This window comes from Lampris incognitus, chromosome 8 (genome assembly GCF_029633865.1).
Source record: "Lampris incognitus isolate fLamInc1 chromosome 8, fLamInc1.hap2, whole genome shotgun sequence".
NCBI classification, from domain to species: Eukaryota; Metazoa; Chordata; class Actinopteri; order Lampriformes; family Lampridae; genus Lampris; species Lampris incognitus.
This window is the reverse complement of record NC_079218.1, coordinates 19316546-19339118: the sequence shown is the minus strand read 5'-3', so window position 1 is coordinate 19339118 and position 22573 is coordinate 19316546. Positions and strand designations below refer to the sequence as shown.

General features: G+C 42.0%; 1 protein-coding gene across 1 annotated transcript; it reads right to left on the bottom strand.

Moving 5' to 3' along the window:
• Positions 1 to 521: 521 nt before the first annotated feature.
• Positions 522 to 12434, bottom strand: nfrkb (nuclear factor related to kappaB binding protein). Its single transcript, XM_056284601.1, has 25 exons — positions 12309 to 12434; positions 12011 to 12212; positions 11762 to 11889; positions 11498 to 11669; positions 11277 to 11381; positions 11115 to 11188; positions 10941 to 11025; positions 10672 to 10864; positions 10437 to 10548; positions 10214 to 10340; positions 10037 to 10114; positions 9844 to 9920; positions 9694 to 9740; positions 9490 to 9553; positions 8371 to 8545; positions 8129 to 8235; positions 7900 to 8023; positions 7417 to 7496; positions 6375 to 6571; positions 4595 to 4865; positions 4309 to 4488; positions 3048 to 3785; positions 2056 to 2162; positions 1829 to 1964; positions 522 to 684 (listed from the first exon to the last, which is right to left on the bottom strand). The coding sequence occupies exons 1-25, from the start codon at positions 12432 to 12434 to the stop codon at positions 544 to 546; spliced, it is 3846 nt and encodes a 1281-aa protein (XP_056140576.1). The 3' UTR covers positions 522 to 543.
• Positions 12435 to 22573: the final 10139 nt, after the last annotated feature.

The following is a 22573-nucleotide window of genomic DNA, read 5'->3' as shown; positions in this document are numbered from 1 at the left end:
AACTGTACCTAAATGTTGAGCATCAGAGTCCAACGAATGCCGTGCCAAAGGACACTTCTCCTGTTTTGTCTTAAATTCAAATGTTGACTATTCCAAAAAAAAAAAAAAGTATCCCGGAAACGAATGAGAATGAAAACCAATTATCTATGGTATACATATAATATACAAATATTATGGATCCAAATACAATGAAAGAATCAACTTTGTTATGACAAAAATCCCATTTTCATATATACAACCTTTGATGGATCACGGGAGCTTTATAGAATCAATAGTTTAACTGTCAATGGTAATGAAGTATCAACAAGCTTTTAACACAACAACAAACAAACAAGATTACTGTTACTGCCAACGTGTGCATGCTTCAAACTTGAAGGGCCTCCATGCAGTTTAATGCCAGTACCAGGAATATTTTGTCCAACAGTGCCAATACATGGTCATTGTGCATTAACCAGCACAAAACACAATCTCTGCTGCTGGTACTTGGACATATGATATGATGTGATGTGATGTGTTGTGTTACTGCTGGCTGATGGGGCAGCATCACTGCTGGGGTGCAGGTGGGGGATCTGATGTGCATTTTGGTGAGGTTGCTGTTGTCACTACGACTGTAGAAACAGATTTAGGGGAGCCTGTTGCCATGTGCTGCTGAAGCTGCTGTGCTTGCACCGTTTGGATACGAACCTACAGGATGAGGGGAGGAAAAGAGAGAGATTAACTGAATGAGCAGTGAGATCCTCTATCTGCTGGTTGCTACACCTGGGGGGCCGGTGTGCAGAGGGTTGAGAGTAATAAAGTGATATTTTGCATCACGGAAATAATAATCTAAATTACTTGAATGCTTAAAGCAACAACTTGTGTGTGTGTGTGTGTGGCAACTCTTGGCAGTTTCCTGTTGACTGATTGCTCATGATGATTATCCTCAGCTTTTTTCACCCTTGACAAGCATCACTTAATGAGAAATATATGTATATGAGTTTGTTGTATACCAAATCAAACACTGCGATGTCAATCACAAATTAACAGACCAGCAATATCTATTCATCTGTGTTCAGCCAAGCCATTTTAGGTGTTTTGTTTAAAATAATGGCTTGAAATTTCTAAGTCTTATTTTTAATTTATCTATTATATTCACTTCTGAATAATTGATATTCATTCATATTCACTTGATGGCAGATATTTTCTGACCTCTGAATCCAGCAATTCACAGAAATTTGGTTTTATTACCTATACCTTAAAGGAACATTTTGCAGGTGGTGTTGTGTATGTGCAATCAGTATTAAGTAGTTGACTGAAGCAATAAAATCCTCAGTGTACTATATAGATGGAAATAAAGGTGTATTCCTGCTGAGTCTTCCCCACAGTGCCTACATATACAAGGACGCATTGAATGTAATTGTCTGTATTGTTGTCCGTATCCTCTGCGCTAGTGCTGCAGGACGTCATTTCCACCTTTGGAAACATAGCTTAGCTGAGAAAACGAGGATGTTTTTTGAAAGGTGTCTTTAGAGTAGATTAGAATATTAGAAACCCTGCTAAGGCTGCAGTTTTTCCATTTGCAAGCTGATGCCATGATTCATCACTTGGTGGACAGGAAAAAAATTCTTTCACTACCACCCCCCAAATATGCAAAAACACTTGGGAACAACAGCAGGTGTTTTTCAGTGTTCTATCCCTGCTGTAGATAGCCAGAGATAAGGTTGAAAATCGGCATATTTTCCCTTTAAGCCCCCCAAGTATTATTTACAACCTGCAAACAAATGGCAAGGCTCCCTTCTTAATCTGTCATCTTTCCTACAACACACACATGCATGCAAAGTCAGCTAACCTGAGTGGCCTGTCCTTGTTGCTGCAGCTGTTGTAACTGTTGCGCTGTGACAAAGCTGACAGGCTTGTTTCCAGCAATCAGCTTAGTGCCAGCAGGCATGGTGGTCAGGATAATGTTTCTACCCAGACTGCTGATACTGCACCAGAAAGGAGAACGAAAGATGAAAAAGTCAAGAGTTATCAAGTCAAGTATGCAAACATCTTATGTCTGTGGAGGTGGGGACTCACTTGGTGTTGATGCTACCCTTCATTATGGGTGTGGTCACAACACTCTTGCTTTTCAGGGGTTGGTTGAGGACAGACAGGGGCACTGTTATCCGGGCAGGTAACTTCCCCTATGATGGAATCAAATAGACAAGAAGGATTGATGTCATGTTTTGATATAAATTAAACTGTAGACTGTGACACAAACAGAAATCTACTTCCATTCAAGACAACCAGTGCTCGACCCTCCTCAACAGGGAAGTCACCGAGTGCAGGCCTCATTCAGTGTCTTTCTCAAGCATATTTCAGCAGGGTGGCTGCTTTCCTGTCACAGAGGACTAAACGCTGCCCTCAGGTTGATAGACATTCTCCTAACTGTGAAGCCACTGCTACCCATTAGTACTCTTAGTAATTTCCCAAAGGTGTCAATGCTTTAATTACAACAGGAAGTATGTAAATATAGTCTTTAAAAAGTGATTGATGTTTCACTGTAGGTGCAAAGAAACTAATTTCAGGCCTCGGGTTCAAGCTGTTTGAAAAAAAAAAATTAGTGGATACTTTTTAGTTAGGCTAAATACTGAAGTGTAGTAATCTGTCCAGAGATCAGGGCTGTCACTGGAATAATGTAACATGGCCAAACTTTCAACCTCATTTAAGTAATGAAGGCACAGAGGTTGGTGGGGTGTAAATTACTCAAACTTGGCAACCTTTTTTTCTGTATTTTTTTTCTTCATTCATCTCTCTAATTTATATTTGACAGTGATGTATTGGGCAGCAGAGGAACCATCCTAAAAATGTAGAGCCTAGTTTCAATCCTCATGTCAGCAGGACTCTACTTTTCCAGAAGTCCTTGAGCAAGACAGTGACTTTCCACCAGCTTGAGGGGTGTTATTCTGTACCTGATCCTATTCTGGTCTCTGCAGAGTGGCAAATGAAAGTAAAATGTCCCAACAGGTATCAATGAAGTACCTCATTAACATCGTGGTGTACAACAAAACAAATTTATCATATCTTACTGTTTGTGTGGTCACCACTGCAGCACTGACGGGGACCTGGCGCACCGTTGCTGTTCCTGTTCCAAGTGTCAGGGATGAACCTGAGGCTGCAGGGCCAACTGTAATTCCCTTGGCTGCAGCCACTCCAGTGGTGCTTAATGTGACACCTGCAGAGACCTGAGGTGGTTTACTGCTGGTGGCAGCAGTCATTGTGATGGTTTGACCCGGTTTCTGTGGAATGACTCCAAGGCCTGGCATGATACGAATAGTGGCACCACCCTTGGAATCCTGGGAGGAAACGGTGGATAAGGTCCTTGTCTTTTGGTCGGCAACAGTCACAGCTAGTGTGGGCATAAGCCGGATGGCTGTGTCCCCTGCAGCCTTTAAGAGGCTAGAGGCACCAGCCCCCACCTTATTGGTCTGGGCTTCTCCTGTGCAAGAGGATGGGTTGGAGGAGGAGGAGGAAGGAGAGGGGTGGGGAGGGGTCACATGGAGAGTGGCTGATATGCTCTTGCTCCCCCCTGTGGTGGCAGTTCCCAGGAAGTCAGGAGTGAGCTTGACTGTTGTAACTGGGGACTTAGCAAGGGTAGCCATCATGTCCGGGGTGATCCGTAGGACTGTCTGGCCTTTGGCGTCTGTTGTGATGGAGGATGGGGGGAGACGAAGAACATCCTTGCCCTGGATACGCAGGTTGGTAGCGGTTATTGGAATGCCAGCTCCTCCTGCTGTCTTCATTCCAAGCTGCCCCGTAATGGACATCTTTAAAGACAGAAATGAGACTCATTCAAAGGTGAGAAATTTGATCATGTATTTAACAGGGCGTGTGAATGGCTTTGACACAAAACTTCAACAATAAGCTTGTGTGTGTGTGTGTGTGTGTGTGTGTGTGTGTGTGTGTGTGTGTGTGTGTGTGTGTGTGTGTGTGTGTGTGTATATGTTAATGTCTGAACATATATTAGTTAGGGGATGTAGCTTTACTCTTATTTATTTGTGCCAACTGTCATCACATGTTTAAGGAGTGTCATGAAATAGAAATGTCAAATAACATTTTGTTATATGAGAACCAAAGGTCCCTCAGTAGCTAATAGCCAACAAACATCAGATGATGCTACAGAGCTGCTGCCTCAGTTTCAATTTAACTATGGCAACAACTACATGTACACATACTCTATGTTCACTATCTGTCCCATACATAAGTGTTCAGGTTATTAAAGAGAGATTTTTGTAGTCAGAGTACTATCTGTGGCTCAAAACACATCCCAGTTAAAACAATCCCCTTCACCTGTTTGATGCTCTGGCTTGTAACGCCTTGTAGGACAGCAGGTGAAGCAGGGTTGTTGGCTGGGCTGCCAGGGGATCCAGTCGGAGGTTTGGCCACAGATACAGCAGAGACAGACAAGGTAGTTGGCACCTGAATTGGACTATTAGCAGCCTGAGTCCTCAGAGGCAATGACACCACAGCCTGTATATGCACATTAACACAAAACCAACAGCTTTTATTACTCTTATGAAACACAAAAACAAAGCAACCATTATTTAGCTTGTGCTTTATCTGTTCTTTTGTTTACCTGTGAAATGCCCTTGGTGGCCACTGACACTGGTACTCTGATCTGGTGAGGGGCCTGGTGTACCAGTGTGGCCTGCTGACTTCCTGAGGAGGTGCTCAGGGTGGGCTGAGTGGATACTACTCGCACCTGCGGCAGAGTGCCAGCTGCCAGGTGGCTAACTATCCGAGCTGTGTGCTGGGATGTAGCTGGCTGCGAGGCTGGTGGACCAGCTTGGCTAGTGGGCAAGATAGTACCCAGTTGTGGCATGGAAGGGGAAGAGACGAGGAGAACACTAGGAAGCAAAAAGAATGGGCGAGACAACGGAGTGTTAAAATTAGAAATATCATAGCATTACAGAGCTCCAATTTGGCACATTTTGCAACTCTTCTTTCCAACATGATTTGTAAACCCTTTGCTTCAGTGTCTAAACCCTGCCAAGTCTAAAAGTTTTCATTCATATTTTCCCTTAAGGGAGGAAAAAAAGAGAATAGAATACACTTTGTCATTTGTACATACAATGAAATTCCCTCTCTGCATTTAACCCATCCTAGCTGTGTAGCTAACGGCAGTGGGCAGCTGCCGTGCAGCACCCGGGGACCAACTCCAGTTATTTCTTCCTATTGCCTTGGTCAGGGGCACAGACAGGAGTATTAACCCTAACATGCATGTCTTTTCGATGGTGGGAGGAAACCGGAGTGCCCGCAGGAAACCCACGCAGACACGGGGAGAACATGCAAATTGCACACAGAAAGGACCTGGGACGGCCTGGGGTTCAAACCAAGGACATTCTTGCTGTGAGGCAACAGTGCTAGCTGCTGGGCCACTGTGCTGCCAAAAAGCAATGTTTTATGTTTTTGAAAGTTTTTTTTTCCAATCATTATTTCTGATAAAGACTTCTCAATTTTAGTGTGGTAGAGCTGTTGAAGTTTCCTTTCAAAGCTGTGAGCTACCACTCTGTGTCCTTTACCTTCCAACAGAGTTGAACAGGTTTATCAAAATCTCTCTGAAATGTTTAATGTGTCCTGGCTATTACACACGTTCAAGCTAGTATTTGATAACTAGATTTAAAATTGGGGTAAACTAAGATATAGCCCACACACACTAGAATAAAACTGACTGAATTAAATACATATGAAATGCATAGAACTGAATTAAATGTTGGTGTATTTCAAACAATAGCCTGTGCATTTTAACTTGTGTGGGTCAAGTGCAATAAACACAAAGTAAGAAACTGTCACAGGCAGACCTGTAACAATTTAACAGTCAGTCATGACTTAAGACTGGAAAATTATTTTTAAAATGTTTAAACCACCATTGACGATGTGGATAACATTTTGGAGTTTGTGCAGAAGCCTGTTGAGACTTACTGGAACAAGTGGTTAGGCTGTGCGTGAACTAAATTTTCAAGTCTTCCATAAAGCAGATCAACTCTGCTTAGGATGACTGACATAGACCTTTTGGTGTAAAATGAACTTCACATTTTTATTTGCGATAAATCCAACTGCTGGTGAAGAAAAAAAAAACTGCCAACGGAGTGCCTTAATATAGTCTACTTCACTTTCTAAATGTATATCATCGATTCAGCTCAATGACAAATTTTTGATGCAACAATATCAACTTCAATAGACAGAATACTGAAACTGACAATCGATTCTTATGTGTAAAGCAGTCTGTGGGCTGAAATATTGTGTCACTACTGGAAACGAATGGCTTGGTCCCATGCATCTTATTAACAAAACATGGACAAATTGATATTTAATGTATTATATAACAGAGAACACAAATTTTGTATTTTACTGACCCAGGGCTGTTCTTGATGGTATCAGGGACTGAGGTCTTGGTTGGTGTGCTGGCTGCAGAGGGCAATGGTGATCTAGGGGTTCCAGGTGTGCTTGGGGTGGGGGTTGTTGGGGTCGGTGACATAGCATTAGCGCCCACATCCTGCCCAGCCTCAAGAGATCCAGGAGTTTTACCTCCTCCATCTTTACTGCCAGACTTCTACAAAAGAAGCAGAGTAAATGACTCGCTCCCAACAACCTATGTCTAGTCTTCATTTCCACACCACAGAAGGATACAGAACACTGTGCTGACACTGACACAATTACCTGACTCAAAGAAGCACAACTAGAATTTCCGCCACAAAAGCACACACACAACTGTTCTCTTGATGCAGGAAGGAAGCTAAACCCAAATTAAAGATATCCATTGTCATTTTTGACCACTAATGGTGCTAACAGAGCACACAAAGAAGAGCAGGTTCTTGTATCATTTGTATCACATGTTCTTCCTGCATGCGCATGAGGATGCACATGCACACCACGAGCACGGCGGTGGCGTATTACCACATTTCTGTGGACATGAAACACGATGAAGAAGAAGAAAAAAACAACAAAATGTTGTCAGGGGATGTTTTATCTGGATTCATCAATTTAACAGGATTTAAAGCACAGAATTTTATTCTATCAATTTAACTACAGGGGAAATCGCTACAAGGGATCACACTCATCCAGGCTGATATGATTGCTATAAATCATTATAAATTATCAAAGTTGAACATTTAAAGCAAAATCGAGTCTTTTTTTATCCAATTGACTTAAATATAATGTAATTAAGTGGACAACTTCACTATATTACTTGATTTAATTGACTGAGAGACAGCCTGTTGGTGGCAAATGTACTATAACAAAATCAAGGGCACACACACATTGTGTTCTGGGGAGAAACAATGTGAACACAACCAAGCTCTTTAGAAGGAAAACTCGATCAGGTATCTTTAATTGTCTTTTGGCAAAGCATGCAGACAGGTTTGTTTCTACAGCAAAAACTGACACAATGGGACTCACAGGCTTGGGTGCAGGTTTTGGTTTCTGTTGTAGAGCTTTCCTTGCTTTTGCGGCTGCAGCTTGGGCCTGGTGGATTCGCTCTGGATTGAGAAAAGAGAAACTATAATAATATTCTGTTCTTCAAAAAAAAAAGTTCAAACAAAAGGTTCTTTTGAGCAACAATACCATAAAATCACCAATCTGATTATTAATAACATGCACTAAATAGTCAATATAAAATAATGCAATTGGATGGATGGTAGATGCCTCTATTCAGAATCACACGGCTCATAGCTCATAGCACCACAGAACAAAACCTTGATGTGAGACATTCAAGGGCATGAATGTAATGATATTGTAGTTCCATCTTCTGTAGTGTCACCTTGTCAGTTTCTTACCTTGAATTGTGTGAGCCAATTTTGTGCCATGTGTTTTGTGTTGTTTATTTGCTAATCAGTTTTATTGATATATATATATAATCATCATAATCATATTGCTGCTCACCAAACTCCTCCTGACTGCGATCGCGATGCAGGTAAATCCACAGCTTACGGCCGATGTCATACTTCACACAGGGGTCCTTCTCGTAATGAAGCCTGTCAAGGGCGCCACTGACGACTGTGTTCACCTAAATGAGAAAACAAGCCCCAAATGCCTATAAATTATCACAATCTGTCTTGAGAGACTTGGATGATGATGAAACCAACAACAACACAGAGAGGTTCTGTCTGACCTGAGCACTGGTGACATCTGGGGCAAGAAACTGGGAATCCTTTAGCAATTCACAGATCTCTGCCCTGGTTCCTTCTCCATTGGGTAACCTGGCTGCTGCATCTCGCACTGAAAATAAGGAGGAAGTTACAAGAAATAAATGGCATATCTGATTTCAACAGCATGCGCTGAAATCAATGGATGACTGCATGATGCCAAAAAGATGGACAATAACTTCAAGGTTAACACAGACGAAGCTCTAACCCAAAGAGAGAATCGTGACGTAGGCTGGCCGGTCTGAGCGCAGCAGCGTGTGCTCCCTGGCTTTATTAAGCGACATCTCCTTGTCAAACACCCCTTTGACAGGGCCCACCACTGACTCAAAGCCATGCATCCTAAATGTGAAGGCTTTATGCGGCTGGTCGTACCGCTGCTGCTCCTAGAGGACAGAAGAGAATGTTTAGGGAGAGAATTGATGCTCACGTGAAAAAGAGGTGCTGGTCACATATCAAACTGCACTTTAGTTATTTAAGTAAAGGATGAGTCAATGCCAAAACCCAGCCACTGAGGATGCACAAGCCAGTGCATCCTTAGTGCCGGTCCCAAGCCCGGACAAATGGGGAGGGTTGCGTCAGGAAGGGCATCCGGTGTAAAATCTTTGCCAAATCAAATATGCGGATCATAAATAAGACTTACTCGGATGATCCGCTGTGGCGACCCCTAACGGGAGCAGCCGAAAGTAGTAGTAGATGAGTCAATGCCAATGTATTATAAAATCGTAATGAGAGGCATCACATTTTTTTTTTTTGGGATTTTTTCCCTTTTCCTCCCTACTTGTACTTGGCCAATTACCCTATTTTACGAGCTGTCCCAGTCGCTGCTCCACCCCCTCTGCCGATCCAGGGAGGGCTGCAGACTACTACATGCCCCCTCCGATACACGTGGAGTCGCCAGCCGCTTCTTTTCACCTGACAGTGAAGAGTTTCACCAGGGGGACATAGCGTGTGGGAGGATCACGCTATTCCCCCCAGTTCCCCCTCCCCCCCTGAACAGGTGCCCCGACCAACCAGATGAGGCGCTGGTGCAGCAACCAGCACACATACCCACATCTGCCTTCCCACCTGCAGACACGACCAATTGTGTCTGTAGGGACTCCCGACCAAGCCGGAGGTAACATGGGGATTCGAGCCAGCGATCTCCATGTTGTTAGGCAACAGAATAGACCGCTAGGCTACCGCTAGGCCTCCGAGGAATCACATTTTTAATTGTGACTGTATCCTTTCTGTTAAAATTCCCAGAAATGTTGCAATACACAATCTCAGCACTGGCTGCAATGACATTACAATGTGTCACAGAAGTGAAATTACAAGACCACACACTAACCTGGATCTGAAATACATGTCTCTCGTCTCCAGTGCTGGGTCGCACTACGTAATCCGTCCAGCTGCTTAGATTAGAGAGATATAATGATAATGGTATTATTACTTTTAACTATGACAACTTGATAGAGTATTATAAATTGCTGAAGTGTCTATTAAGTTGAAGTGCCATGTTTGTAGTGCTTATATGAATATATTCAATTCTTACACTCTAGGGGTGGGTGAAGTAATTTCTGATAACTCTTCATTCTCCATCTGTGAATGACAAGAAAAGATTTTTTAAATTTACATTTACATTTGAATAATATATGTGACTCAGGGTTAACAGCAGTGTTACAAATCCTTCGTCATAGTCTACCTTAACAACCAAATCTTTGGAGTCAAGCCACAGCTGACAGAGTGCATTGAGATCTTTCTCCGCATCCTGACTGGGACCTACAACATGCAATGGAAGTTATTCTTTAATGATAAAATCTTTAAGGGTTCAATCTTATATCGGTATTCAAATTCCATTGTATAAATCTGCAATATGAATAAACGTGCCTCCTTACCAACCCACTTCCACTGCTGAGACTGTTCCCCAAATTCCACATATGGAGGAAAGCCACTTGGCAGTGCTATCATACCATCTGATCAAAAGATGAGGAGAGTGGTTAATAAAGGGCAATTGAGGCAATTGGGAAAATGAAACATAACCATCTCTATACAAATAAAACCTACTTGCTCACCTTTAGCCTCCCCTGCAAGGAACTGAAGGGCTGGAAGCACCTGCTCCGACCAACAAGAGACAGATGAGAACCATGGGTTGAGGGAACTGGCTGGAGATGATTGCCACATTTGAACTTTCTCTTCAACCTGAGAATTAAAAAAAAAAAAAAAAAAATTAGATTTAATTATAGATATCCAGACATTGTAATATATTCAGATACTGAGACTGTGAATAGGCCATACCATTGAAGTGCTGTTATAGTTTTCTGCCCGAAAAATGTTCTCCAACAAGTTGAAGAAACTGACAGCTATCTCCTCAACCACAACTGGGCTGCTCTGAGACTCTTCCACTGCCCTGTAATTATGGAAACTCTTTGTATTCGTTGGGGAGCATAAGAGTTAACTAAATTGGATTGTGCATGACAATGGTTACGCTTAATATTATTGACAATAAGACGTGAGACTGGAGTTAACTCACTCCTCCTTGACATTGGCTAGTGGGGTGGATGGCGCTTCAGGCTGAGATGCGATGAGATTTGCTGATGGAACTGTGGTATCTGAAGGTACAAGAGTTTCGCAGGCATCCTCAGATTCTGCTTTAACTGTCCTCATTTTCTTCTTTCTTCTCTCCTCTCTCATCTTCTTCTTTGGCAGAGCAAGATCAAAGAGCGCTAGAGAGGAAAGAGCAACAGACCTGTGAGTTTTGTGTCAAAACAATGTTAAAATTTCCATTTTTCATTCACTCACACATAGCGGAGCCTTTCCGACCAATATTCACTCTTGAAATCATGTCGCCAAGATGTATATCCGAGGTCATCAAGTCTGGATGGTCCTAAGTGGATGAATCATTTGGGTTGAAGAATAAAGTAGTGAATGCTTAAGAACTGTGGTTGTTCATTTTTTTTCCCTAAAGCCACTTACAGGCTGCCGTTTCCTCTTCTCCCTATGGTTTTGCAGCATGGTTTTTAAGTCTTGCTCTCCTAGTTCAATTTTTTCTGTGAATAAAAGTAATAAAAATGAAAACATTTCCATCCATCTGTAAACATTATAGTAACTACACATTACAGACATTGGCTGACTGACCAGTATTCTTCATGTCTTGGGTGGAGAGGCTGGAAAGAGCCCTGAGTGGGACTGTGGTTGTGGGGGAGGAAGGTGATTGTGGGGCAGGTGGCCATGAGGATGAATCTGGAAAATACAGCCAATAATAACCCTTATTCAAATTGATCTAATTGAGAAATTCTCCAATTAAGAGTAGTACTACAGCCTTGTTTAGCCTACAGTACCTATAGAATCAGACTGACCATCATCATCAGAGGAGGGATTACTGTCCCCACATTCAGCTTTGACTTCCTTTAATATGCGGCGCATTCTTCGTCTGATCCTTGGTTCCTGCATCTCAGCATGAGTCTTGCTGGACAGCTTTCGTTTCTGTGGAATGTCTAGTCCACTGTGAACTGCTAACTCTAGAAGCTCCTAAAACATAAATATACACAATAACCAACTGCAGGGAGCCATTTGCTGTGGACTTTACACTCTTAGAAAACAGCCAAGCGTGTATGCCCCACCTTTCTGGAGACAAGTATCTGTTTCAATAGCTTGTGGTAATACTGTTGCAGGGAGTGCAACTGACGCTTCCTCTGAGACTTGGCACACAACTGTCTGTACTTAACCACCTCTGGGTTGAAGTAGCCATCTGGGTAAAAAACAAAACAAAACAATGGGCTGTTACTTTACAAATGATCTAAAGAAATCAATCTCATTTAAAATTATCTGTGTAATTGGGTGAATGAGTTGGATAAGTAAAATAAAGGTACCTCTAAATAATTTCTGAGCAAGATGAAGGGGATTTCCAAAGCAAAAGCTCTTGTTGTTGAATAAGTCTTGTATGGTAGCATTCTGCTCAGCAACATTGTTGTCTGTGAACTGTGGTAAAAACTGACGAAGATGCTGCCTCTGGGAATCTGACAGGGTTTCAGTCCATGTGCTTTCACTCAGCACAGAGAAGAATATTTCAGGCTGTTGGAAACAAAGCAGCAGATATTAATAATGCATAACCGTCAGTAGCTTCAAGTCTGAAAACAACTGCAGAATAGGTCACTTAGCCCAACTCACATCCTCAAGAAGGTCCTCTGGTAGGCTCACTCGACAGCTCCCCAGCATACATTCCTCTGTTATTTGTCCGTTATGTCCTTCCTTTGGATCAAGAGGGTCTGTAAGCAGGTGGGTAAGGCCATCCATTCTTTTCTTCTATTCCAACCTGAGAAGGCAGATGGTCTTTCATGCACAATGCAAAACATCATTACAAAGTCATACGAAATGTTCTCTTGTGTTAATACTGGTAACATACTTGGCCAATGGATAAACTAGTTTACTCAGCGTACGACGTAACGCCAATTCAGTTTAAAGACTCCAAAGAAGCTTTCACACTTATTGCTGACACTTCCATGACCAAATACAAAGAATAACATTACCGTTCGCTGATGTCAGGTTTACCTTAGCAAGTGACATAACTAGCTTTAGCAAACTAACGTACTTCTTCGAAGCGAACTAGCAAAGTCGCGTTTTTCTAAAACGTTTGAAATCTATTTTCAGCTTTCGTACCATTTTGTTTTGAAACGGCAACATATTGGCGAACGTGCATCTTACAAAGCAATAATAATGAATGAACAAAATTACACAAAGTGCCAACGTTACCTTAAACTGCAGGAAATGTAGACCATGAAGGGGGAATGATTTGACGTGCGAACATTTCTTCTTCTTCTTCTTCTTCTTCTTCTTCTTCTTCTTCTTCTTCGTCTTCTTCTTCTTCTTGTTCTTCTTGGCGTGTATTGGCGGTTGGCAAACAACGAAATGGTGCATTACCGCCACCAGCTGGTATGGAGTGTGGATCAGACCGTGTATTAGTTACGCTATCCCCCCCTAAAAAAAACCCTACAATCTCAATTAAATTAGTTACTGTAAGAAACTGAAACAAGATGTTATAACACTCAGTTGAATTCTTCTGTAAAATATCTACTAAATGAAATTGCTTTTATTTTTCTGAGATTTTGAGTCAGACGCCTTCTTTCTGCCTCATATTTCTGACAATATATCATAACATGCTCTAATGTTTCTTCTTGCCCACAGTAGTCACATCTGCCTGTATTGTGTTTATCTATTTTGAAAAGTGTACTGTTTAGTCCAGTGTCCAAATCTGAGTCTTGAAATTATTGTCTCATCTCTCCTGTTCCTTCATGCACACCTCATTTCTCCCACTTTCATTTGAACTCAGTAAAACCATCTTCCTTTCCTCTCTTCCCCCCATTGCTTTTGCCACCTTTCCTTCAATCTGTGCTTAATAATGCTCTTTATTTCTGTCTTGCTTAAAGTAACTGTCAAATCAATGTGATTATATTTTGTAGACTTCTTTGCAACCTTATCTGCTATTTCATTTCCCTCAATGCCAATGTGTGCTGATACCCATAAAAATGATACTGTAAGACCCATCATTTGAATTCGATATAATATTGGTTGTACCTCGATTAAAATGTCTGGTCTGCTTTCTGAACGATTGTATTGTAAACTGGCAAGTGATAAACTTGAGTCTGAACAAATAATTGCTCTCAATGGTCTTGTTTCCTCTATCCACTGCACTGCTAACAATATTGCAAGCATTTCTGCTGTGTATACTGATATTTCCTTATTGACCATGTTCCCTACTTTAATATGAAATTCTAGAACAATGCATTTTAATCCTACTTTATTTACTGAACTCTTTGATGCATCCGTATAAATCTGAACGTAACTGTGGTAATTGTCAATATAAGCCTGTATGGTATGTAAATCATAATTAAACTCTTTATCTTTATTCTTCTTTTCTAATATGTGAAATCTACTGTGGCATCTGGAAGTATCCAAGGTGGTATTGCTGGCAAAGGCACTGTCTGATTAATGTTAAATTAGTGTTAAATTAAATCAAATAAATGTTAAATTAAACTAAATTAAACTAATGTTTAATTGATCTACTTCAAGTTCTATTGCTTTCTGTGTCATTGTTTATCCAAAGCCTTTTGTTTCCCTCCTTTCCTTTTCCCAACAAGGGATTAAAGTGTCTAGTGTTGGATGATCCTGACTATGGCGCTGTAAATTAACCCAGTAGTTCAAGGATAGCTGTATCCTTCTCTTTTCTAGTGGCATGTCTCCCAATGCTGCTGTGGGGGTTGTTTTAAATGCACCTGTGCATAAGCTCAAAGCCTGATACTGTATCTTATCTGATTTCTTTAGAGAAGTGTTTGACCCATACACCACACAACCATAATCTAATACTGACCGAATTAAACCATTGTATATGGCCTTCAAAGCAGTTCTATCTGCCCCCATTCACTTCCAACTAAACACATCATTACATTTAGTACCTTCTTACATTTGTCCACTACTTTCTGAATATGTATAAGCCATGTAATTCTTTCACCAAACCATATCCCTAAAAACTTAGTGTTTCACTCTTTCCAATTCTTGATTATATAATTTTTAGTTTTATTCTATTATCACTTCTTTTCCTTGTAAAGAACAGTTTTTGTCTTATCAACTGAAAATTTTCAACCCCATTTATATGACAATTCTACTTTCATAATAGCCCCCTGCAGTTTCTTTATAATGAATTCAACATTTCTTCCCCTCTTCCAAATTACCCCATCATCTGCAAAAAGCGAAAGGCCCATCTCATTCTCCATTCCCATAAATACATCATTTTGTAGTGGTTATGGGGCTACATAATTCCCCTCATTGAGCTAGTAGGAACGTTAGTTTACAGCTGCTGTTTACTCGGTTCGGGTTTACAGTGACACACTTCCGCTGCGCGGGGTTTTTGGTTGTTGTTGTAATGGTGGAAGGAATAAATGGTGCACGTTGTGTAGCCAAAAGAGAAAGTTGTCACGACTCCTGCTTGAGCTCCTCTACAATTTACCATTATGGAAAATAGTAAAGGGCTTACTATCCTTCCTTGAGGTATTCCATTTTCAACAACAAAATTTGTTGAATATTTTTTTCCTATTCTAACTTGTATTGACCTTCCTTGCAAAAAGTCCTTAATCAATCTATATAGCCTATCTTTGATACCTAATTTACAAAGTCTGATTAATAATCCTTCTCCCCACATCATATATGCCTTCTCTAAAGACAGCCACTACACTTTCTCTGTTTATCTTTGCTTTTCTAATTTCATGTTCTAAACATACAGCTGGATCCATGGTATTTCTTCCTCTCCTGAAGCCACTCTGGTATTTAGATATATAGCCTTTATTTTCTATATAATATGTAAACCTTTCATTTATAATTTTCTCCATTGTTTTGCATATGTTGGACGTTAAAGCAATTGGTCTATAATTCTCTGGGTTTGTACAATCCTTTCCTGGTTTACGTATTGGAATTACAACAGCATCCTTCCAGCTTTGTGGCGAGTAAATCTGACACTAGTGTAAGACCTAATGCCAATTCTGTGCCTGTTCTGATATCAATTCTTGCACCACTTCCATCATTTAGGCATACTAGGTTTTTACTCTCCATTAACTCTTCAATCACCATTCCATTGTCATCATTATATTACCCCATAATGTGCTATGGGCATTAAAATCACCACAAAATATCACTTTCCTAAATGTACAGTGATTAATTCTATCAATAGCTTCCTACACGGACTGTAAAAGTTAACAACTTTAACATTTCCCTCTCTTGTCCAAACTTCAATTACCAAATATTCCCACTCTGTTATTTTCCCCAAAGCTCTATATTGCATCCCTTGCTTCAAAAATATAATACACCCTCCTCCGTGGCCCTCCCCCTATCTCTGCGGAAACTATCATAACCTTTGATAATAAATTCTAATTCTGGTTTCAGCAAGGTTTCCTGAACACATACGATTTCTGGTTTCTTTTTAAGCTCTTTAATGAATCCTTTAAACTCTTGGCCATTCGCTCTCAAACTTCTTGCATTCCATTGCAAAATAATCAGACTTCCCTATCACTTGGTCCTCCCGGCTTTCCATTTGCTTAAAATCTTTTATTAATATGCTCCCAGGATACATCTTTTATACCCAAAAACTTCTCAGCTCCTTTCACAATTATTTTAATTTTCTCTGTTTTGCATTTGAATCGATCAGAACAGTTAACATAGGCAATGAACAGAATCAGTTTGTCCACTGTCAGTGCTGTGTTAGTTTTCTCTGTTTGACCGACTTCTGATCTCAAAGGTTGATTAACTTTGCCCATTTCATCCCTTCTCCTTTGTCCTTGTACCCTCTTCACTGCTTCTGCAAAGCACATGTTGTTAATAACGTTCACTTGCGAAGTTTCCACAGCACTCTTTCTGATTTCACAACCACCATATGTTACCCTGTACCCAGTGTTGTCCACCACAATTACAACACGTTTCTTGCACATTATCTTTGCAATCTTCAATTCTGTGCTCACCTCCACATTTGGAACACCTCTGCTTTCCTTTGCAAACTGCTGCTATACGCCAATATCTCTGGCATTTCTAACAGTGAAGCGGAGGAGAGATATAGGGCAAGAAAAAGGGGGAACAAGATGGTGTCAGAAAAGTCGCAGAGGAACAAAATAGCGACCAAGACCATCTCTTCAAGGCCGAGCAGACAAAGAACGAGTGACCACCAGACAACATGAAGATGAAAGGCATCATGGTGGATGCAGGAGCAACACCCCACATCGTGAACGACATCGGAAAGTTTAAAAGCTTCGGCAAATCATTCCAGCCTGAGACCCATTCAGTGGAGTTAGCAGATGGGACCAAGTGCAGGGGAATAGCACAACAAAGAGGAACGGCGATGATATGTCCACTAGACAGTGCCGGACGACAGCACAGAGCACAGCTACGGGATACACTGTATATGCCTTCATACCCGCATGACATCTTTTCGGTGGCAAGAGCAACAAACAGAAGGGTGACAATCACTTTCAAGAAAGGATGGTAGCAGGTTTGACATCCACAAGAGCGGAAATTTGTATTACTTGCCAACTGTTGAGGAGAGTGTTGACCAATGTAAAGGGTGTCATGACATGCAAACTTGGCATGACATTTTGGGTCATTGTAACTACGAAGATGTACAAAAGTTACAAGGTGTAGTGAAAGGTATGGAGATAAAAGGAAGTGCAGTCAGACCAGATCAGTTATGTGAAGTGTGTACACAGGGCAAATTCACCCAGACGAGAAATAGGGAGCCAGACAGAAAGGCTAAGAAACCCCTAGAACCCCTAGTCCGCACTGACTTAGCCGGTCCCATGCCAACACCGAGCATAGAAGGGTCCCGATATGCACAGTCTTTTACAGACGACTACTCAGGTGCCATGTTGGTGTATTTTCTAAGGTCCAAGAGTGATACAGTGCAAGCCACAGAAAGGTTCTTAGCAGACATAGCACCTTACGGAGAAGTCAAGTGTATCCGTTCAGATAACGGCACTGAGTTTACAAGCTGAGACTTCCAGGCACTGTTAACCAAGAATAGGATTAGACACGAGACATCTGCACCCTATTCACCCCACCAAAATGGCACAGAAGAGAGAGGTTGGCGAACTCTCTATGATATGAGCAGATGCTTACTGATAGAAAACGAGTTACCACATAAACTATGGAACTACGCTATGCAGACAGCAACTTATGTGAGGAACAGGTGCTAGAGCAGGCACACAAAGAAAACGCCATACGAACTGTTCACAGGCAAGAAACCAAACATATCCAAACTGTAGAAATTTGGATCAGTGTGTTTTGCTTACAAGCCAGCGAAAGGGAAGCTAGACTGTAGGTGTGAGCAAGGTGTTTTCACTGACTATGATAAAAACAGCCCAACTTATCTAGGGCACTATCCAGACCCAGAGACGGTTCAAAAGCACAGGTTGGTGAAGTTCACAATCAAGACAGCCAAAGAAAAGGAAACACAAACACCTGAGTCATACATAGAATATGGTGATAGGAATGTACATCCCAGGGTTAGTTACAGTGAAGAAAATGTTGTTGATGAAAATGTCAAAATGTACCAGGTCAGGATGTTCAGAGCGGAGTTTCTGGGACTTTACCTGAACAGACTGAACGCACACAGCCGGGCAAAGTCACCGAGACTAATCAGAAGGAACTCACCGCGAACCAAGAGGAGACCAGCTCACCTACAGGAATTTGAGACTGGGGATACAGAGTGCAAACTGCAAACATGCGTAGACTCTTGTTATAGAGCAGTATGCAACATTCCTCAAACCTACTAGGACGCCATGGCGTCAACCAAATCAAGGCAGTGGAAAAATGCCATGAACAAGGAGATGCGATCACTGGAGGAGAACGAGACCTTCAGCCTCACCCAGCTGCCACCAGGTAAACAGGCAGTGGGGGGTAGATGGGGCTACACACTCAAGTGTGAAATTGATGGATCTGATAACTACAAGGCGAGATTCGTAGCAAAAGGCTACAGTCAGAAACCAGGAACTGACTACGAGGTCTCACCCACAGCTGATATTACAAGTGAAAGAGTGATCATGCAGAAGGCAGCGCAGGAGAACCTAGTCTTACACCAGATGGACGTTAAGACAGCCTATTTGCATGCACCAATTGACTGTGAAATCTATATAGAGCAACCAGAAGGTTATGAGAAAAAGTCAGAAACGTGTGAAAAGCTAGTATGCAAGTTGAATAAGTCTCTCTATGGTCTAAAGCAGTCAGGCAGAAACTGGAACGCTATGTTACATACATGTTTGAGCGAAAATGGTTTTGTACAGAATCCCGCTGATCACTGTGTGTATACATGCGAAAAACATAATGAAATCATAATCTTGATAATATGGGTTGACGATCTGATCGTAGCAGCTGGTGACAAGGGTGTACTGAAAAGTGTAAAGGGGATGCTCACCGAAAGGTTCAAAATGAAAGACCTGGGAAAGTTGAAACATTTCTTGGGGATTTTGAGCAAGCAGAAGGTCAAGTTAAAATGTCACAGAAGAGATATGTGAGCAAAATACTGGAGAGATTTGAAATGTAGGATTGCAGGTCCAGAGAGACTCCATGTGAGCCAAAACTTGAGTACTCAGAAAATGCTGAAAAAAACGAAAGAGCCAAGAAAGTACAGAGAGGCAGTGGGAAGTTTAATTTACTTGTCCACATGCACTCGACCAGATATAAGTTTTGTGGTCAGTAAACTATCTCAGCACTTTACTGAACTGGAACACTGGAAAACACGTGTTCAGATACCTCAAAGGTACAGCAGAACAGGAGTTATGCTTCAAGAGAAATGACACAGAGAGTCTAGGTCAAAGAGTGTACAGTGATGCTGACTGGGCATCAGATGTAACAGACAGGCGTAGTACATCAGGCTATTGTGTCAGTCTAAGTGAAGGAAGCTCTTTGATCTCATGGAAGACAAGAAAACAACAGACAGTAGCACTATCTACTTGCGAAGCAGAGTATATGTCCTTAGCATCAGCCATACAGGAATGTATCTACCTAGAACAGCTACTCAGAGGTATTGACAAATACCACTATGCACAAACAAAGGTGTACAAAGACAACCAAGGTACTATAGCCTTAGCCAGAAACCCAGTAAACAGGCAGAGGTGCAAGCTGTCAGGAAAACACCTTCGTGTTCCTCGTCCACATTGGTGTTAAGTACCACTTCATAAGGGAAACTGTAAATAATGGAAAGGTAATCTTGGAATACACTCCTACTGAGCAAATGATCGCTGATGTAATGACAAAGCCAGCCACAAAGCTAAAGCTAAAGAGGTTCGCTCAAGACATGTTTGGCACTTAGAATTGCAAAGAGTGTGTTCCCATTGTCAAAGTAAAGAAGAAGCTTATTTGCTGTTGTTTTGTTTTCCAGGTAATCCAATGAGCTAAGAGCGAGTGGGGGTGTTAAGTGTTGTTGTTTGATGGCGCCCTTACTCATTGTATTACGGTACATTCGTATGTGACGTCGCCACGTTCTCAGTGTGCGAGTGTGTTGTAAGAGTCGGTAGCAGATAGCTAAGACCTGCTGTATTTGCCTAAATAAATATGCCTAATGTTAAAGGCTAAAGAGAAAACAGAGTCAAGCTTTGCTTATCCTCCATATGCAAGGAGAGGATTGCGCACCCCAGCTCAACATTGCTCATCTTCTTTTCTGAATTTAAGGATTATTTTAAAATCCTCCCTCACAACCTTTTGCCGAACTCTCATGTCTTCATCTGTACAGCTCTCTTCCAAGCTTCTTTTGCTATTCTGACTTAATTCTCACTTGTTTCCCCTATTTCCTCGTCCTCTCCTACTAGAAACTTCAGCCCAGTCATCAAACTTCATATCATCATCCTCTTCATCTACCTGATGGTGGCGTTTTCACACTGGCTAAAAACCCGCTAACATCCGCCTTTTAGCGGGTTTTTTGGGTAGCGTGAAAGGAGTATCACAAACCAGTTTATGCCAACCGCCAAGCCCAAAGTCCAGAAAAATTCGTGAATTCTCTTTCCGGATTCTGTCCCGTTATCGTGCTTCTGCGGAACGATCCCGCCAAACTCTCGCTCTCAGGGCGAACATTTTTCTTCTTCGTGCCACGTATTTATGGCAGACTGGACGCGCCACAGACCTGCTTCCTGCCGCCATCCGCAGGAAGATTGAATGAATGCGAAAACTCTCATTCCAAGATTCAAAGTGAACGACGTCAATCGACGTAACGTTAGCCTGAGAACATGAGTGCGCTCGCTGCTATTCGAAACAACATTGTTCGCATCAGTGTTGCAGAAAAGTGATTACTGAACTTTAAAATATGGAATCTAATTGAATTTATTACATTGGTATTGTAACGTGCATGGGTAAGTAGACACGTTGGTCCTTGACTAACGGGTCGGACCGTTTAGTCGACTGGTTAACGTCGTCGCTTGCGGTGCAGGAGGTACGGGTTCGCGTCCCGGCTGTGGCGACGGCATCTCGAACTGCCCCCCGAATTCGCTACATTAGTGTCAGAAGTGGGATGGAGCCACCGTAAGGCCATCGGAAGCGTAGGCGCCCTGAGGCGTGAAAGAGCTGATATGCTTAAGCGCGGGGAAGCGCTTCCCGAAGGAGGGGGTAGTGTAACGTGCATGGATAAGTAGACACGTTGGTCCTTGACTAACGGGTCGGACCGTTTAGTCGACTGGTTAACGTTGTCGCTTGCGGTGCAGGAGGCATGGGTTCGCGACCCAACTGTGGCGACGGTATCTCCGATTGCCCCCCGAATTCGCTACAGTATATTCATTTGTGAATTATTCATGACTATGATAACGATTTTCACACATTTAGAACTTTTCTCGCGTACCGCCAAGGGTCCGCATACCCACTGCAGTACCCGTGTGAGAAACCCTGCTCCGGGTCGTTAGTTTTGGCTCGCAGGCGAGTGTTTTCCGCCTGTAGCTCCCGGATGGCTTTCTCCATAGCCGCCAGACGGGACTCATGATCTGAAGCCGCCTCGTCCATGGAATCCATTTGGTCCGCTAGAATATTGTGTGAGGGCTGAAGAGGTATGCATTTTGTTTAGAATTGGTCAAACCGGTCGTTAATGGTTTTCAGAATGGCGTCCGACACCTCTTTCAACGCCTCTTTGCACCTGTTGATAGGGAGCAGCCGCCATTATCCGCACCACCCGCGTCAGCCATGTCGCTTTATGATTGTTCATTTTTAGCTGTTTTCGGCATTTTCAAGCTTTTTATGCAATTCCAGGTCACACAAAGATGGGCAAAACAAGATGTGATGGATTTCGAGAACAAACTTGACAGAAAGACTATAGGTTTAAGCAAATAAAACGTTATTCCATCCGCTGCGCCCCAGCGCCCCCAGCACGCCATGTTTTTAACCTTACATGACTTTTATCCTGTAGATGTCAGCAAAAACACTAAAATGCTCCAGGATTTAGTTAATTTTTAAAAACGATGTCCACTATTAATAGGTTTCATCAGGTAGAAGGCATGTAGATATATGTCTACAGCTCAAAAAATGATGTAGGGTTTATGGCACCATAGACAAAAGTACAATAAAAAACTGCCCATTCACGTTACAATTATGAGAATTTTCCCCTTACAGTATAAAAACAGCATGCTCTTAAATACAGCCATTTACAGCATAGCACCAAATAACCTATGCTAAACATTTTAATTGCTACAACAACTTTGTTAGTTTGCTCCACCCCTTTTTGATGCTACAGTGAACAGGGGTAAACTGTCAATCTGCCACCTCATAACATAGCCGGATTGAAGCACTGGCCCACATTGCCCTTCAGAATCTCACACCAACATTGTCCCTCACTATGCCCAGACAGGCACCAGGAGTTCACTTGATGAGAAACAACTAGACGTTTACCACCTCTGGCAAGGTCTTTTTTTTTTTAACAGCTTGAGAGG

Coding starts and splice junctions, on each gene's coding strand:
- nfrkb (XM_056284601.1), bottom strand. CDS start 12,434: ATGGATGGCCTTACCCACCTGCTTACAGACCCTCTTGATCCAAAGGAA. Junction 4,866..6,374: donor ACCATCAAGAACAGCCCTGG/GTCAGTAAAATA, acceptor TTTGCTTCCTAG/TGTTCTCCTCGTCTCTTCCC. Junction 4,489..4,594: donor CCACCAAGGGCATTTCACAG/GTAAACAAAAGA, acceptor GTGCATATACAG/GCTGTGGTGTCATTGCCTCT.